Raw genomic sequence first — 14278 nt, forward strand, 5'->3', positions numbered from 1 at the left:
TTCCATCCTGGTCTGACCAGGAGATGTGGTCAAAATTTTGACCTAGTGGCTATGGAATGGCATGGAGGAGGCTCAGGCTGAATCCTAGCAAGATGGAGCTATTATTTATACAGAGGCTCTGTGACACCAAGAAAGCTTTTTGAAGCAATTGAGAATTCTCTTGGGACTCTCCTGGAAGACAGCAGCCTTTCATCAGGCTGGTCTTCCTGCTATGACTGTTCCTGGGTCCATGCTCTTGTCATCCCCCAATTAAGACTATTGCAATTTGCTCTAAATGGGGTTGCCCTTGAAGATGACACAGAAGTTCTCCTGGCTTCTGCTACCCGTTTGCTGATCAGCAGAAGCCAGGAGAGCACAAGGACATCTATGCTGCAGGAAAATCTGGGAAAATCTAATTCTGTGGAAGTCAAGGGAGAATGCTGAGCATTCCCACTCCCTGGGAAATTAGGGACAGGACGCTACAGATGACTTCCTAGATTACATCCCTTTCCTTTGGAACAGCTTCCCCTCTCTCAAGATCAGAATGACCCTTATTATCATTCAGGAGAACAGTAAAAAGTAATATAAGATAGATGGCAACTTTGAGGATTGAATTAGGCATCAGTGTTAACTGATTATGTTTTCAACTTTAGTTTAAAGGTTTATTGGTGGTAATTGTAAGTCGCCTAGACTTGATAGATTAGGCACTATACAAATATCTGTATAACTCAAATGAATAGCATAACCTGTGAAATATATGAACATATAGCAGTGGAAAAACACTGATTATGAATTTAATCAAATAGTGCAGAGTTACAGTGCTATTAAATGCAAGAGCATCTGTTAATGTATTAAAACGCTGATGTTTCAGAAACGGTGTCTTCTCTAAAACAAGTGTTTTCAGAGCAAGTATCTTAGGAACAGAGTTGGAATACTATGAAACAATCAGCCAATAGAACTTAAAGGTTCAATAAAAGTTGCTGAAATTATATGATTAAATTTTAAACAGGCATTTTAACCCAAACTGCTTTTTCAGCATTCTTGGTAACATTTAGATCTAACAGAGCCAATTATACTTCTGCAATGTTGTTAAAATGCCGTGCTTAAACATATTATAATGCAGTAAGCAGATAATTTGTTCTCTGCATGGGAAAAAAAAGTTTAGAATAGGTCCTATTTATGACATATCGACCACAATATAATGTTTCTTTGTTATTAGAAAAAGAATTGATTTTTCCCAACCCAATAATAAACCTTGTAGAAGTAATGTAGGATCCGAGATGGATGTAATCCATTAGGCACTGAATAGGCAGACCAATTACCTCTAGAATAATACCTGAGCAATTTATCCACATCTCTAAATATTTAAAAGAGATGTTATTACTGCCATTAATTTATTACACTCATGTTATTATTGCTGCTATATTATTCTATTTCTACATCTCTTGTAAAGTCACCTACAAAAGTTTTTTCTTTAAGGAAAACTTCAATTTAAATAAAGAAAAGCCTCAGCTAGAACTCCTTTATTCATCCTTTTTTACTTTTGCCAAAGAAAGACTCTGATTTAAAATAATAATAATAATAATAACCAAATCCATTCCATGTTCTTCTTTCTCTCTATGTATGACTTCTATCATTCTGCTGGCCATTGGTGAAGAACCTTCTCCATTTGGGGCTCCACACAAGAATTGGTCTGCTTATTTGCTTCATTCTGTTTTCTGTAATTATTTTGACAGACAAGCGGGGAGGAGGGGGGTTTGGAGTTACAAAGGTCCATAAGCTAAGCAATAGTAAAATAAATTTATTTATTTGTTTGTTAAAAGATTTGTATGTCCACCCATCTTAAACAACTCTGGGCAGCTCACAACAGCAATAAAACTGAATAACTATAAAACATGACCATAAAACAAAATTAAAAAATGATACCTTAATCATCCCATTGGGATGTCCCACAGCCAGTTCTAAATATCCTCATTCTATTCTGTTCTGTTATAAAATTATACTTGAGTGAAATGTTCTGGGCTGGTTTTTGTGTTACTTTAACAGTTGTGTTATTTTCACAGTAAGATAAGAGAGTGTGTGGGAGGTCATGGGATGCTGTGAGTCAGAAATTTCATTGCTAACCATCCATTTTGTTTCTTTGTACTCTATCACAAATAAACATTCATTTAGCTGCAGTACTGATACAAGACTGCATCCATCCATGGACATCCATCCAGACCTGGGTCTGGAGCTTTAAGGAAAGATGGTGGGATCAAACTGCTTCTCTACACAGACCAAGATAGATCTTTATTTTTATGTAAGAATATTTCCTCATGTAAACTCCTGTCTTCATTTAGGAATAAATCATGGACCTTGACATGTGAATATTGCAGCAGAGCATTAAGGAAGAGCAAATGGGAAAGATTTTGTTATAGATGTATTCTTATAATGGATTTGTAGGGAAGGAGTTGCCCATATGGATGCCTTGGTCAAGGACAGGGAGCAAAGGGTTCAACAGAGAAAGGGGAAACAAGATTCAGAGTAGATATATAGAGTGGATAATTTGCTTGTATTACTATTTTCCTAAAATCGGTTATCAGCTTTGTTTATTTTGTCCTGAAGGTTAATTCTCTAACGACCAATAAATCTTTATAAAAGCCAAAGATAAAAAGGGAAGATGATATACAATGAGGAAGGGGGTTGCAACCATTGAGGCACAAAAAAGGGCCATCCATGTGTTAAAAAGCAAGGACTCACACATTTTGAGTCTGTTCATGGAGCTATTTATGATGCAAATAATGTACCGATCTGGATTTGTATTTTACTTTAGAGACAGTGGGCACCCCTTGGATTCTGCTCCCCAAGATACCTGTTCAGTCCGTTGACATGGTAGACAACAAGCAATAAAAGAACATGTATTTGCCACAACACTAATATTACTAGTCATAATGCCACCATGTTTGACAATAGATACACTCTCCATTTGGAGGTATAACTTTTGCAAATTCAGAATTTGCTTTCAGCATGAAGATTTGGCATAATGCAGAGCCAACTGAATATTACATTTATCTGAAATAAATACAGTCTTGAGTTTAAGGTAATGACTGAAGACTTTGCCACTCTGTTCAGTTAAAAATTATCAGCTCCAGCTAAAACCAATCTTAGAGATTTTACATCCCCTTGTAAAGGTATGCATGTATCACACTTGTGTGTGTATATGTGTATTTGTGTATGTATACCTGCCAGAAGCCACATACCAGAATGAGCAGAGCCAGGGTGGTGGAAAATAAACAAACAAACCTATTAATTAGTTTTAATTGTTTGTAAAATAAGAATCTCCATTTACAAAATGAATTGATCTCCCATTTCCATCTTCATATAGCTACCATTCTTTCTCTTACCCACAAATCAATCTCATACTCTAGCATAGAAACATAAATACCCATGTATATTCCCCTCTTTCTTACCAGTAGAAACAGCAAAACAAGAAGAAAAACAGGATGGAGAAGGATAAAGAAGGGGAAGGGAAATGTAAACTGGGAAAGGAAGAAAAAGGAGAGACAAAATTAGATGAAGGTAAGTTGAGGAAAATAGATTACTAGACAGGGAAGAAAAGAGAAAGAAGCATTTTTAATAATAAGGGTTAACATTCACCTCCCAAACTATGATGGATGGATGGACGGATGAATGAATGAATGTCTTTATTACAGTCTTTGACCAGCCTTTTACCCAAACTATAATTAATGTTCAAGGGCGTTCTGGCTTTTCGGGAGAGATGTTCACAACGATTTGCAACTGTACTGTCTTCTGCAAACACTTCTTTTGTTTGCAACAGGTTCTTCTGTCTTTATCATGGACTCTACCATCCCATCAATCTACAGATAATTATTTGGGGGAAAACCAGTGAACTTTTATGTCTTAATTTTCAGTTTAGCCTTTCTTTGATTTGAAAAACGTCTTTGCAGTTCTCATGATTCTAATTAAGTTACCTCTTTTTCTAACTAAATGCTCAGGACTTTGTTTTGTTTTGTTTTGTTTTGTTTGTAAAAGACCCTTCACATTAGTTAAATAAATTAACTTGTTTATTTATAGAAAATGGATAGTTGCACATATTGCTTAATATATGCTGCATATTAATATTTTAGCATGTTTACTCTTTGGGGGATGATTAAATGCTCCTTCTCTGTCCAATTATTTCTTTTGAAGTTCAATTCCATTGATGACAAAAAATAAATTGTTATATATAGTAATTGAGATGGTGGCATACCAAAACTGAGTTATCAACAAATATAACAAAATGCCTGCTGCTCAGGTTATCTCTGATGAAAACTGCCATAACGTCTACCTGATTCTTCTTTTCCTGAAATCATGTATCTTGAATATGATTTCAGAAATATAAGAAATGAGTGTTACTATTTAGCACTGTAGCATCTTCCAACCTGGTGCCCTCTGGATACCAATTCTCATAATTCCCCAAAACGTCCACACTTGCCATGTCTAATGCAAATTGTAATCTAGCATATCTGGAGGGCACCTGGTGAAGACAGGCTGCTCAACAACTTAGGAATGTGCAAAAGACAGAGGAAGAAGCGGGAGAAGGTGTGGGTAAATAAGAAACAGCTTGCTCTGAGTTAGTACCAGTGGTTTGGCTGACAGCACTCATTTATGGAAAATTCGATATCACTGCAGTCAGTGACTCTGTCCTAAAATATAACATTTTTTTTCCTTTTAGATTGCTATCACAATAAGCAAGGTTATCACTTTATCTACACTGCATGCACATAAAAACAAAACAGCCAAGTATAGAACTGCATGTTAGGCAAGAAATTCTGAAGCACCATATCCATCAGCTGAAAGCCTACAGGAGCCTAGTAAGATGGGCCTCTCTAAAACGGCCTACTGCAAATAATGGGATTTCTTTTTGAACTATCCCACAATATTGATTCCTGCTCTGAGACCACTACCCACAGTGTTTTGCATCCCCTCTCATCCCAACCTTTAAGCACCCTTTGATGAGCCAGTGCACGCCCCTGTATAGGCCTGGCCTGATGGAACATTTCTGGTTGCTCCAATGCAAGGACGAAGCTGCACTCATTTCAGCATTACAGCAAACAGCAGCACTGAAGCTCTAGCACTGTGGTCTTTCCTCATTCTGGCTTTTCCAAGGTGGGAAGTAGGGAGATGGGGTAGAAAGAGTCTCTGTTTGCAATATCAAATGGACCAGAACAGAGCCAGGAGCAGATGGACTTGATTGTCGCATTGCTATTGATATCATTTGACTGATTATTTTGGCATTTATTAGACATCAATAAATAGAGGGATGCACTTTGTTATTGCAGTCATCTCCATTATTAGATTTGGCAGTAAATTTGAGGCTTTTGTGTTTGTTGTGGATGCAAACCAAATTGCATGAACAGAAGGAAGTATTTTCTTTGTGCCAGAAATCAAATATAAGCCCATACATAGTGCCCATTGTCACTGTTACTACAGCTACTGCTCAGTTGCTGTATATATTGATTTAATTATTTTATTATATTATAAGGAGCTTAATTCCAGGAAGGAGGGCAATGACAAACTTAGACAAGCTGATGAAAGATAAGGACATTTCAGTGGCAACTGGTATCACAGTTAGAGCAATAACCTTTCCAATGGTAACATCAGCTGTGAAAGCTAGGCACAGAGAGTAAAACTGATTTAAATTATGGATTTGGAAATGGTTACTAAAAGTTCTTGAACTGCAAGAATGAAATCAATCGATCCTTGACCAAATAAAAGCTATCTGCTCCTTGAGGTGACAATCAGCATATAAAATATCATATATTCGGAGCATGTGATATGAGAGAATGGTGGATTAGGGGAAAAAAAAAGCCCTTGTTAAGGCAGAGGGAAGTAGAAGAAGGGGAAGACAGTGGAAAAGGTGGGTGGACATAACATTACTGGAATGTCCTTGGAAGAGCAACAGATTGATTATTGGTGACTGCCAAGATGGCACCATTTGTCCACGTGCTCACCTAACTAATCTAACTGTATTATGATCGGATTCATCCTCCAGAAGTATAAAACGGGAAAAGAAAGCCAATCGGCACACAGAAAGAAAAAAATAAAATATAAAGAATGATTTTCCATGAGCTAAACTAGAAATAAAGTCCAATTCATGAGATGAAATCCAATTTAAACTACAGCCCACCGTACCTTTATGTGGAAGGAACAGCTTCAAGGACCCTTTTCCAACTCTGCACTCTTTGGATGTTTTGTATGACAACCTCCAACTTCCTACAAAGCTGGCTAGAGGTCATGGGAATTCCAATCCAACACCTGAATAATACCAAGTTGAGAAATGCTGCCTAAGAATAACAGAAGCCCATTTTCCTTGGCTTCCTCTTGTGCCTAAAATTGGCTGTCTATCCTTCTCCTCTGCTGAGTCAAGGAATACAAATGCTGCCTCGATACTATCTAACTTTATGTTGCTGGATGAACTCTGTTCAAGGCTAAACTTCATTCAGTTTCAGTGTAATCTACAACATGCCATCCGTTGAGTATTCCTAGAGCTACATAACAGAAAGCTGAACCACAAAATAGTATCGGATACTAAAATATCCCTTGTATGAACTTCCTTCTGTGAGATCATAATAACAATGAGGACCAGGGAAACCCAATGTCAACATTCTCCCAACTTTTAGACTTACTGAGGACTTGTTTTTTGATTTCTTGCCTTTCTCTTTGTCCTCCTTTCTATTGCTGGTGAAATAATGCAAGGCTCCATATTCCATCAAGGCAGCAAAGACAAAAATAAAGCACACTGAGACAAAGAGATCCATTGCTGTGACATAAGACACCTTGGGAAGAGACTTTCTTGCAATTGTACTCAGTGTGGTCATGGTCAAAACAGTAGTGATGCCTGTTCAGAAATAAAGGAAACAGTTTCACCCAGAGAACCTGTCAATCAAATGTGGGTCTTGGTAAGATAACGTAATTATGAGTCATTCCCAGATCGGCGAGGAGACAATAATAAACTAACTGTCAGTGGTTATAGTGTTTAGGTTCCAAAGAGATACAAGGAAATGGAAAATGAGATCTGATTATGGCTTTAATTATGCATTTATTGTATTTTAATTGGCTTATTTTTGTCAGTGCTGGCTGAGAGCAGAAAGGAAAGGAAAGCCTAGCACTGCAGACGCCATGTTATACGTTAATAAAGATCACAATATGAATAAGTCTCAGAAGATTATGATTAGTGGAAGGTTCCTATTTTAAGCCTGAAAACGTTTTTGCCCTGGTAAACTTGCATACTGTTTTATTTATTATTTTAAAAGTTGCAATGTTGGGGTATGACTGGCATTTGTGGTTTTCCGATAGTTTTAAAGATGTTGCTAGATACACTGATGGTCAGATGATTAAAGTGCCTTGAGGCTCAAAAGCAATAGAATAGTTGTAGACACAGCAGAATCAAAGGGTTACTTAACCTTAGAAATTCCATCTTTATTATAATCCTTCATCTCTGACAAGCATGCAAACTGCCTCAGAGTCTCCAGCAGTCTCCAGATGCAACTGAAGTTCTCAGAGTCCCGTTAACATAGGCATGTTTACCATGTTGCGGTTAGTCGAGGGCAGGAATTCAGCAATCCCAAACGCATCTAGGGAGTATCAGTCTGGGGAAAGTTGATCCATGGGTTTTCATACCTTCTATAATTCTGGTGGTATTGTGATTAGTTACATCAAGAAGTCCAAAGAGAACCCAAATCTGAGAAATGTAGTATGATTTTGTGGAACTTTGATAGTTCATAATAAACAGCTATTGGTCCACGTTTTTATATTATGCTACAAGTAATTTCTGTTTTAAATACCTCTGTGGGAATCCACTTGCATGAAAGGGCTTTCCATATGTTTCAGCTCATCTTAGTGCAATGGATTGAGCTATTACATTTAAACTGGCTCAGGGAGTCCAGTGTGATCAAGAAAGCCAAGATGGTGGCCACAACAGTGCAATTGAAGCTCCACCTTTTTCCTATGTGGAGCTCCATCTGTTTTTATGTGGAGCTTCAACTGCACCATCAAGGCCACCATCCTGACTTTTTTTACCACACCCTCCAGACACCCCTGAAGTTCTGCTGTCAAAAAACATTCACTATGGGGCTAGTTGTATTGTCAGAGACAAGGTAGTTGAAGCCTCAGACTGCTGATTTAGGATATCCTAAAAAGGTGCATATTGTCCATTTATTATTCTACTTTATTGCTAGGGACAGGAGAGCTGCATACACATTGGAGCGATTTGATCAGCCTTAGGGGTATTGCAGTCTTGGGGGAAAAAACCCTTTTTGTTGTTCTTCTTCTGCAGACTATCCTTGATCAAACAAGAGATCAGGCAAAATTTAGCTGCTTATTTTTTTATTTAAAGAAAAGAAATAAGGGGAAAAAAGGGAGGCGACAAAGTTTTGGAGGTGAGTGGGCAGCTGTAGAAAGGTTACCCTAGAGAACTGGTTCTTTAAAAAAAAAAAAAAAGTAATAATTTGGCTGTTTCTAACAAGAGCAATCAACTTTTTTTCAATCACCCAATAATAGGCTGCCGGGTTTTTGAACAATGTCTAAGGGAAGTATAATTAACATAAGCTTCTTCATCTTCAAAGGAGAGTTGCATAATCAAGATAACAAGTCTGCCTTAAAACGTTAAGCTAGCGAACTGCAGAACTGGATTTATATTCCACTTTGGGTATCCCCCACCTGAGATTATTTTGTGCATCTGGAAAAGAGGCATGCAGATCCTGACATTAAACTATGCAGATACTTTTCATGCTTTTAATGTTTATTTTGTGTCCATGTGCTGACATATTTATTCATTTCCTGACCTATCCCAGATGTTCTCTGAGCAAAACAAACTGAGTAATAAAATACCATATGAACAACAACAACGATTTAAATCTCAGCTCAGAACAGGATGCAAATAGAGATGATTTGGAGAAAAAAATAGGTACCTAATGATGTCCTTGCAGGCACAGCATCTTTATTAATCCAGAATGAGACCCAGGAAAGCACCACAGTTAGTATGCAAGGGATGTACGTCTGAATGGTAAAATACCCCATGCGCCTGCTCAGCACAAAGAAGATTGTCATGACAACATAATCCCCTGAAAGGAGAAGGAAAATATCCATAATCAACACTATCACACACATGATCCATTGCATCTTCCTTTTTGGCTTCCACTTCTCTGCAGTGGAATAGTTGCTGATGGGGAGGAACTATTTCATGGAAGGCTGAAGATCAATAATCACATAGTTGGAAACCAAACACAGCAACTCAAATGAGTTCAAAACCAGGTCCATGAATTAATTGCTTCCTAAGAGATTATTTTCTGTGCTTTTAGGCTGTCAAACTAAAATGACCAACTAAGGAGGAGAAACATAACTGTAATTATAATTATTTTTGTCATTTCCAGGGGGAAGGTGTGTGTGTGTGTGTGTTTTCCTGTATGTCTTGTTTTAAGAACTCAATAACACAATAAGCTGTTAAGAAAAGAAATGATCAAATATTGTCATGCTCCATTTTTTAGTAGCTGGGCGGGGCAGGGGGCGGGGGTTGGCATAATATCCCCAAAACTTTGACAGCCCAGTCCTACAGTATACAGTCTTCTCAAAATACGAGCCACCAACAGGATAAGTATAGATAGGATTGCAGTATAAGAATACTTTGCTGTGTAAATCCAGAAATACCTATGACATGTAATCCCAGTTAAACAGTGTGTAGGAATTCCAGATTTCTTACCAGACTGTGTATGAGAGATATCTGTTGTATTTCGTAAACCCACAAATGCAAATTGATACAACCTCCAGTATTTGGGGTCTGCTACTTCAACTGACGATTTTTTCCATTTGTATATAATTTCATTCCTTGGATATCCATCTAGGAAATAGTAGCAAAACAAGTAAGAACATCAGTTACTGGTCCCAAAAGAAGCCTGGAGTAATTTGGTGTAGAACATGTTTTCATTCTGGTTGTAACTGCAAGGTGGAAAATTGTAAAATCTCATTGGGTCAAGCTTGACTCTGGTGACTCACATGGGCATGTCCATACTGTTTTCTTGGCACATGTGAAATGTAAGTGGCTTGCCAATCTCTCCTTCTGGGATCTATGTTTTGAGTTTATTTATTTGTTTATTTATGTTTATCCCGCCTTTATTATTTTTATAAATAACTCAAGGCGGCAAACTTGCCTAATACTCCTTCCTCCTCCTATTTTTCCCACAACAATCCTGTGAGGTGAGCTGGGCTGAGAGAGAGGGACTGGCCCAAGGTCACCCAGCCGGCTTTCATGTCCAAGGCAGGACTAGAACTCTCATACCACACCTGATTGGCTCTTGGGCTGAGAGAGAGGGACTGGCCCAAGGTCACCCAGCCGGCTTTCATGTCCAAGGCAGGACTAGAACTCTCATACCACGCCTGATTGGCTGAGAGAGAGCGACTGGCCCAAGGTCACCTAGCCAGCTTTCATGCCTAAGGTGGGACTAACACTCTCAGTCTCCTGGTTTCTAGCCCGTTGCCTTAACCGCTAGACCAAACTGGCTCCCAGTTCCCAGTCTTTCATCCAAGCACTAACTAGATTCAACCTAGTTTAAATTTAAGAAGAACAGCTAAGTGCTACTACCTCAGTGGACAACTTCAGGGACACTTTTAGGAAATTGTCCAACATATTGCTGGATGAAGTGTCTTGCCTGAAAGTGAAGTGGAGATATAAATAAAGATGTTTTTCACTTACATTGTTGAACTTGGCGCAAAGTCCTAATTAAGAAGGTACTTTTTGCCACATTAGATTTGGACAAGATCCAATGGCATATGAAGTATGTCAGAAGATGATGTGGATTATTGGCGTGCTATGACTGTGTCCTTTGGTCTAGGAAGGTATGACTATACAGGCAACGGGTGCTGAAATTGCCAAAGCTGCAGGTAGTTTTTAAAGAAGATTTCCAGGAGCTGCAAGTAGAACTTCCATGCTCTGCATAACTATGCCAAAATAAATTATGTAGATTGATACAAATAACAGAATTATGCAACCCAAGGCAAAGTATTGATATCCTTAATTAATACAGGTCATAAGCCCTGAATGTGGAGGCAAGATGGGGAGCTGCCTTCAGATTGCTGACTCCCAACATCTGTATCTGATGGCTCCACTTCTTCTACCTCTCCATGCTCAGTGCATTCAGGGGAACTGAGGTCTGTTGCTGTGTGAGATCCAAAGCATAGTCCTTCTCAATGTTGGACCACCGGAAGCATTTTAGAATCCCAATCTACTAGAATACTAATTGGATTAACCTAGATAGGTGAACACACCTCTGTCACACTTCCTGCCAAAGGTGGAGCACTGGCATGGGGAAGATTAGAAAGGTGAGCTAATAAATTCCCCCCCCCCATCCAATGAAGAACTGGAAAGAACTTAGGAGCAGGACTACAGAATCCAGCTGTCCTGGTGTGGCTATGGAACATGCTGAATGTTGAAGGAGAGAAGTGTCAGTTGGGGAATGATCAAGACCATCTGGGCTGGGGTGAGGCCTTGTTCTCAAGAAGTAAAAATCAGGACCTGATTGTTGGAAACAACATTCAGTGTTCCTGCATCAAACCTTATATCTTGCTCTCATCCACCTCAAAGAACTTGAACATGGAATATGACTTGCCTCTTCCTTGTGGTCCCTCCACTGTACATGGGAACTGGTTTTACAACTTGGAACAAACTTGATTTTATTCTCTGTGTATTCTGTGCTTGGAACCCAGACTTCTGACACACAGAAATGGTGCTTTCCCTAAGAATGAACAATCTTGGACATCCCGATGGCTTTCAAGACCATCATTCTCCAGATTATTCTTCTGGATCTTTTTTTTTTCCCGGCTTGAGCTGCAATTCCTATTTTGTCTTAATTCTATGGATAATTTTATCTCACATTTTGTCTGACTTATGGTGCTGCGGGTTAAACCGCTGAGCTGCTGAGCTTGCTGATCGGAAGGTCGGCGGTTCGAATCTGCGTGACAGGGTGACCTTCCGTTGCTAGTCCCAGCTCCTGCCAACCTAGCAGTTCGAAAACATGCAAATGTGAGCAGATTAATAGGCACCGCTTCGGTGGGTAGGTAATGGTGTTCTGTTCAGTCATGCCGGCCACATGACCAGGGAAGTGTCTACGGACAAACGCCGGCTCTTCGGCTTTGAAATGGAGATGAGCACCGCCACCTAGAGTCGCACACGACTGGACTTAATGTCAAGGGAAACCTTTACCTATGGTTATTATATAACTATTTATTCCTTCTAGGTTTGACATTTAAAGTGAGAGCTGAATATTCTGTTTCCACTGGTCCAGTTACCACCATAATATCTTCTTTAAAATATTATGGAATTAAAATCTAATTGTAGCAATTGCATCACATGCTTCATCAGAGGTAAATTTTATTCCTCCTACTGTTCGTTCTTTCTACAGAATTTCAATTGTCTCTCCTTCCTAGGCAAGGAATCATGTTGGATTATCAATGGCAACTTAGGGGCAGCCCAGATAAACATTCAGTGAATCAGGACATGCTCTAAATAGTGGTGAGAAAATCGTTCTCATATTTCTTAATTATTCCTCTCATTCATGAGCTCTGATTCAACTGCTTCTGACAAATAATTTCCAAAATTACTTGCAGAATTTTGCAGAGACTGGACATTAGAGGGTAGTCCCAACATTCTCAGCTTGGGTACTTGCACTTTCCCTTTTACAAACTATCCATATTATAAATGAATTCCAATATACTGAATCTTATCAAAGTGTTTTTTTCTCTCCTCTCCTCTGCTTCATCTTTCTTTCAAAGACTTTGCTTGACGCAAATGAGTATATGGGCCTTAGCCATATATTAGTTCACAATAAGTCTTTGGAACAGATTTTGCATCCTTCTAGTTGAAGGACTGCAGTCTAAAAGAAGTAATAAATTACAGTTTAAAAAGATGCCATGTAGTTAAGTTTCATCTCTTATTAAAGAGTCCCCTTTTTGGGAGAGATGGGCGATGATAGAAATTTGAAGAATGAATGAATAAATAAATAAATAAAGTTTAACATTTAGAAAGAAATGGTTTAGATGCTCTCAGTGTTTTATTCTGCCCACAATAGTGTTATGTGCTTGTGAGCAAATTAAATTTGCATGCTTGTTATAGTTTGTAACACAGAACATAAATCTGAAATTAACTGAAGCTAGAAGTTCTTAAAGAACTGTGGGCTCGGGGAGAACAGCTCTGATTATACATTCAAAGGATTGGGGCGCAGTTCATTAACGATGGTTGTATATGAATCATTTTCCTACCCAAAAAGTTAATTTGCATTCTTGTTGTGACTGATGGCTTTTCTATTCTACCAATTCTATCTCTGACAGAGTTCAAAACATGTTAAGCTTGAATACTTGAATTTAAGGTAGATTTCAGTGGGGCTGTCAAGGCCGTTGGCCCAGAAACCAACGTACAAAATCTTATACATCTGCATCCTGAATTAGGAGGTTCACGACTTTCCCTGGCCAACAGCCATGGTGGTACTGAGGAGATAGCTCACATGTCTGCTGACCTGTTGCACAGCCAAAGAGAGCAAGAATTACACAATGAACTGGCAACTGTAACTCATGGTCTTGTCACCTCCGCAATGCACTCTTCTTGAGGGTACCTTTGAAGAGTACTCAGAAGCTGCAATTTGTATGAGATGCAGCAACCTGCCTTTGGGTGGGAATGAGCCACTATTCACAGAGAACACCAGTGTTGGAGGCCCTGCCCTGGTTACCAGTAGACTTAGGGTTGCAATTCAGAAGCCTGGATGGCTTGGGCAAAGGCGTCTACAGGATTAGCTGCTTCAGGTAGAATCTACTCATCTGACCTCAAATGGGGATGTTAAGAGTCCTCCTCCCCAACAGACTCAAGAGTGGATCCAGGAGCCAATGCTTCTCAGTGATGGTCCCAACCACAGAGAAAAAACTTTTCCCTGGAGATCCATACGGAGATGGTTCTCTAAGAGAACTTACTGAGAAAGAAAAGGTAGTATTTTAAATGTCCCTAATGATGAGCAGATAGATGCTTCACTTCCAGGCTTTCCTGGAAAAAAAATGGCAGTTAGCCCTTCAGCTCCACATTCTAGGATTAAAAAAGAGGTCCCAAGAACTCACAGAAAGCCTGCTAAATGAGTTCATTCATAAGCAAGGGCAGGATGTGCTTCTTTAGTTTCCAAGATTCTGTATCTTAACCTCTTATTCCTTGGCATTGACCCTGATGATAAAACTCTATGTGAATCTTGCCCCCTGGTCATGCTCTGCTTTTAGGAACCTGACACAC

At 39.0% G+C, this 14278-nt stretch overlaps 1 protein-coding gene across 1 annotated transcript in view; it reads right to left on the reverse strand.

Annotated features, from left to right (window-relative positions):
• Window positions 1–14278, reverse strand: part of GABRG1 (gamma-aminobutyric acid type A receptor subunit gamma1) — a 65272-nt gene that overhangs the window by 2168 nt on the left and 48826 nt on the right. The window contains exons 6-8 of the mRNA XM_063310473.1: window positions 9719–9856; window positions 8931–9083; window positions 6648–6859 (exon numbers count right to left, since the gene is read on the reverse strand). Coding sequence (XP_063166543.1) covers window positions 6648–6859; window positions 8931–9083; window positions 9719–9856 — 503 coding nt within the window. The remainder of the gene's footprint in view (window positions 1–6647; window positions 6860–8930; window positions 9084–9718; window positions 9857–14278) is intronic.

This window comes from Candoia aspera, chromosome 8, assembly GCF_035149785.1.
Source record: "Candoia aspera isolate rCanAsp1 chromosome 8, rCanAsp1.hap2, whole genome shotgun sequence".
Taxonomy (NCBI): Eukaryota; Metazoa; Chordata; class Lepidosauria; order Squamata; family Boidae; genus Candoia; species Candoia aspera.